The sequence below is a fragment of the Rhododendron vialii genome, chromosome 12a, assembly GCF_030253575.1.
Source record: "Rhododendron vialii isolate Sample 1 chromosome 12a, ASM3025357v1".
Taxonomy (NCBI): Eukaryota; Viridiplantae; Streptophyta; class Magnoliopsida; order Ericales; family Ericaceae; genus Rhododendron; species Rhododendron vialii.
Genome location: NC_080568.1, coordinates 27,309,963 through 27,314,046, shown reverse-complemented (window position 1 = coordinate 27,314,046; position 4,084 = coordinate 27,309,963). Strand labels below are relative to the sequence as shown.

Here is a 4,084-nt window from a genome sequence, read left to right as displayed (position 1 = left end):
GGCTCTGTTGGTCGGTCGCCTTGCTTTCTTGTTGCCGGTGCCATTACTTCCAAATTAGTAAGAGGCCCTCCTTCTAGCGCCAAAATTGTTTGTTTATTTTCTCGTTTGCAGTCGACGAATCGACTAGAGTTGTTACGTGTGTGTGCTGGAATGTGGGTGTTTGTGGTGGTGGAGTTTGGTTCCTTGCCGTATTTCAGACTTCTCTGGAAGCAAACTTAATGAAGTGAATGAAGATGAAAGAAGAACAACAAAATGGACTTTATTATTCTTCGCGGTAGAAGTCGATCGACGGTGAGAACACAATCGAACAGACAATTATGTTACAAACTACTCCTAGAGCAAGGAATGTAAAGTATAGATAAAAGTAGAAGCCTTTGGGTGATTGATTGGGAGTTGTAACTGTCTTCTATTCCTGCATTTATAGGCTGTCTTTGACTTGAAATACTTGAAATTCAAACCAGATGGAATTCCCTCATTTGATTTGAATTGAGTGGTTACTTCCACTTCCTTATCTTGCTCCACTATCTGCACGAGGCGGTTACTTCTCCATGATCTCACACGTTCCCAATGTTGTAATTGCTTCAACTGCCTGTTTGCATTAATTGTCTTGTCCACGATCTGTATGTAACTCATGCTCTGAAACGTGTTCCGGAGTTGAATATTAACCGCCGATCAGTCCACTTGATTTTCCTTAATAGGCTTGATTTTCCTTAATAGGCTTCATATTTGCATTTACATTAATTAGTCTAATACGTGCTGACACGTGTAACATTTTGACCCAATCGATCATATTAGACTAAATTACTAAATTATGGTGTAAACACCCTCACTGAATGCGATGGAGCCTAATGTAAATGTAAATATTCATTAAAGCATGATATTTTGAGCCTGTTGGGTGGTTGATACAAGTGATTCCTGCTGTATCGAAATTGCCCGAATTGATTGAAGTGTGACTGATTTATTTCACGATTGAAATTTTTTTTTTTGGTGAAAAGGCACGAGTGGGACGATACTCAAGCGATATCACCACATTGTATTGTTTACATCTCAACAATCAGTGGTTCGGTCTTTTAAAATCCTAGAAAGAATTCTTTTAAAGTTCAGACTGCCCGAAACACTTTTAGATGGTGAAATTGAGCGTTGCATGGTGCATCGCTTTTTAGGCGCTGCACCGTTCTGCCTTCTCACATGTCCCACTCTCTCATCCGAAACTAAATACAAACACACACACACTCATGAAACCATAGCCTAGTGATAATTACTCGCCGGAAATACACAAACAGTACAACAGAGAGCTGAGGGTGAAATTACAAGAATTTCAATTGTTGGTTCTATCGACCCAAGCGTGGTTTTAAAACCATTGCATTGGGTACGTACAGAGATGGTACAAGCATATATACAAGCCAAGCCAGTCCAAGAGTAAGAGTCACGAGTACTCCCACATGATCGAGATGCAGGAACGGATAACTAGTGGAGATCGAGCGCGCGCACATCTAGCTACATACGGCATTGATGCCAGTTGATGGTCCAGGATCGATCGATAGGGTTAATTTCCATTATTCATTCTTGTAGATGCTTGCTTTCCATGCAAGAAGTTAAACGTACGTGTACTCGATCGCAATAGATCGAATTCTAGTCTATGCTAGGTATGTCAACATTTTCAATTTCGGTCCAACTTACTATACATTTCAAATTACGCTGAGACCAATAATTAACTAATCACAAAGATTGACAAAACACACACACAAAAAAAAAAAAAACTACAGTCTTGTTCACTTCCAAATTCCTTAACTTACCAAAACTACACAACTCAACAATTTTCCCCAGAAAAGTTTTTTTTTATTAAAATCCGGACCGTACGTCCAAAACACTTTTGGACGGTCGTGATTGATTGCTGCTGTAAAGAAGCTGTTCACGGCTAAGCCGTGAATCAGTTTCTCTCTTAATTAAGATATTTCTGTATGGATAAAGCTAACAGATGAAATCAATACAATGGGCAAAGAAAAGCATTGAAAGACTTCCAAGGTGTACACAAAACCCTTCTAATGGTGCTACTCACCCTCTTGATTTTTATTTATGCTATAAAATAGAACAAATACGAACAACACCACAACCACCACTGTCTACTGGTGCCGCTACTGCCTCCATCCATCATTCCATACATTTTCAATTCCAGTCATCGAAACGAATTATTATTCATAAAAATGCTGATGAAGAACAAAAAAAAAAAAAAAAGGATTAAAATTCTTAAACATCAATAATACACTACTTTTGAGAATAACATCAAAACCCACACATTTTTTTTTAATTTGATAATAATGCAAGGTGTCACACGTTTTTTTTATCGTCAAAAGTAACAATTTATTAGGAACAGAGGATAAGGATTTCAACCATAAGTTGAAAAATACAAAATCCCAAACAACACTTGAGGATCTAAAAAATCCAGATAAAACAAATATAGCTCATAAACCCAGAGAGGCCTAAGAAGCCCTAATTTAAAAATAAAACTCAATCCAAAGAAAACACAAAATCTAGCCCAATATTACGAGATTTTACTGCAGCGGCGCGTCAAACTCCAATCCAGTGCCCTCAAACTTGCACTTCGTGATGCGATCCAGACGCTCTATCATCTCCTCAGTCAAGTAATTCTTACCATCTCCAACTTCACCTTTCCTAAAGAAATCTCGATTCTGGACCACAACCTCCTGATTGAACCGAGATACCCCGGTCTTGTTCACTTCCAAATTCCTCAACTTGTCGAAGCTACACAGCTCAACTATTTCCCCCACCACCCCTCCTTCCTCTTCCTCGACCGAGAACGGAACCCCCATGAACTCCGCCAACCTCTTCACTTGAACCCCAGGCTCTCTCTTCACCTCCTCGTACTTCAAAATCAGTATCTTGTCGGGTGCTTCCACGCTCGCGTTCCAGTACCCCAGCACGTGATCCCAGAACGGCCCGTACTCGGAGACCCCGTCGCAGAACAACTCAAACGCCTCGTGAAGCGTGAGAACCGGTAGGTCCTTGGGTCTGAGCCGGTTCATGAAGTCCCACTTCGAAACGAGCACGTCTTTGGGGTCGCGCCAGATGTAAACAAACTTGCTTCCGGAAGAACCCTTTACGGATTCCGGAAACAAGTCGTGGGAGAAATGAGTGGCGAACAGCCGAGGTGAGGGGAGGGAGTCGAGGTCGGCGATGGGGTGTTTGTCGTAAATGTAGCTGTCCAGGAAGGGGAAGACGGCGTGGGGGCCGGTGGTGAGGAGGGGGTGGGAGGAGAAGTCGTAGCGGGAGCGGTTGACGGTGGCGAAGAGGAGGGACCGGAGCCAGGTGGTGCCGGACTTCATGAAGGCGGCGAGGAAGGTGTCTGTGGGTTTGGGCTTGAAGTGGTTTTGGAGCAAGAGGGCTCCTTTGAGGGAGGTGTTTGGGCTTAGCCAGTGGCTTTGGTACTTGACCACGTGCTGAGCCCTCCAGCCTTTGGCTCTGGGGAGTGTTTGGAGCATTTGGTTGTAATTGTGGTAGGTCTTTTCGTAGTCTTCTTCTTCCCTGTTTTCTTTGGGTGAGGGATTGAAGGTTTGGTGAGGAGCAAGGGAGGATGCCATGGAGAAGGAGAGTGTGAGCTAGGGGCACCACAGAGAAGCAATAATGCAGGTGTTTGGGCTTATACTCTCTCTTTGCAGTGGTTATTCAAATCTTTTGTATCGGTGCGGCAGCAGGTGAACAATGCTAGGGACCCAATAATTCACTACAACACCAATCACATTCGTCTGCGTGGTAATAATTGGTAATAATTCACTACAACACCAATCACATTCGTCTGCGTGGTAATAATTGGTATTGGTGTGGTTACCTCCGTACTAATTTATTTGTCTCAGTTCTATTTTAACTGGATAAAAAAATGAGTTATATCTTTAAATTGATAATGAATTTTATATTCAATATGGATCTTGTTTGATAGATCTCGATTTGTTCTATAATACAAAATTTTCAAAATCATCTAAAACATTATAAATTACAAGATATAATCAATTGAAAAGTGACATGAACTTCCAAAAGTGACAATTAAATTGGGACGGATGTAGTGTTA

General features: G+C 41.7%; 1 protein-coding gene across 1 annotated transcript; it reads right to left on the bottom strand.

Moving 5' to 3' along the window:
- Positions 1-2,335: 2,335 nt before the first annotated feature.
- Positions 2,336-3,688, bottom strand: LOC131310844 (cytosolic sulfotransferase 17-like). The gene has a single exon (XM_058338079.1). It carries the CDS (start codon positions 3,597-3,599, stop codon positions 2,553-2,555), a length of 1,047 nt encoding a protein of 348 aa, XP_058194062.1. The 5' UTR covers positions 3,600-3,688; the 3' UTR covers positions 2,336-2,552.
- Between the last annotated feature and the right edge of the window lie 396 nt (positions 3,689-4,084).

What these genes read in the sequence shown, in the direction of transcription:
- LOC131310844 (XM_058338079.1), bottom strand. Translation starts at nt 3,599, where the DNA reads ATGGCATCCTCCCTTGCTCCTCACCAAACCTTCAATCCCTCACCCAAA.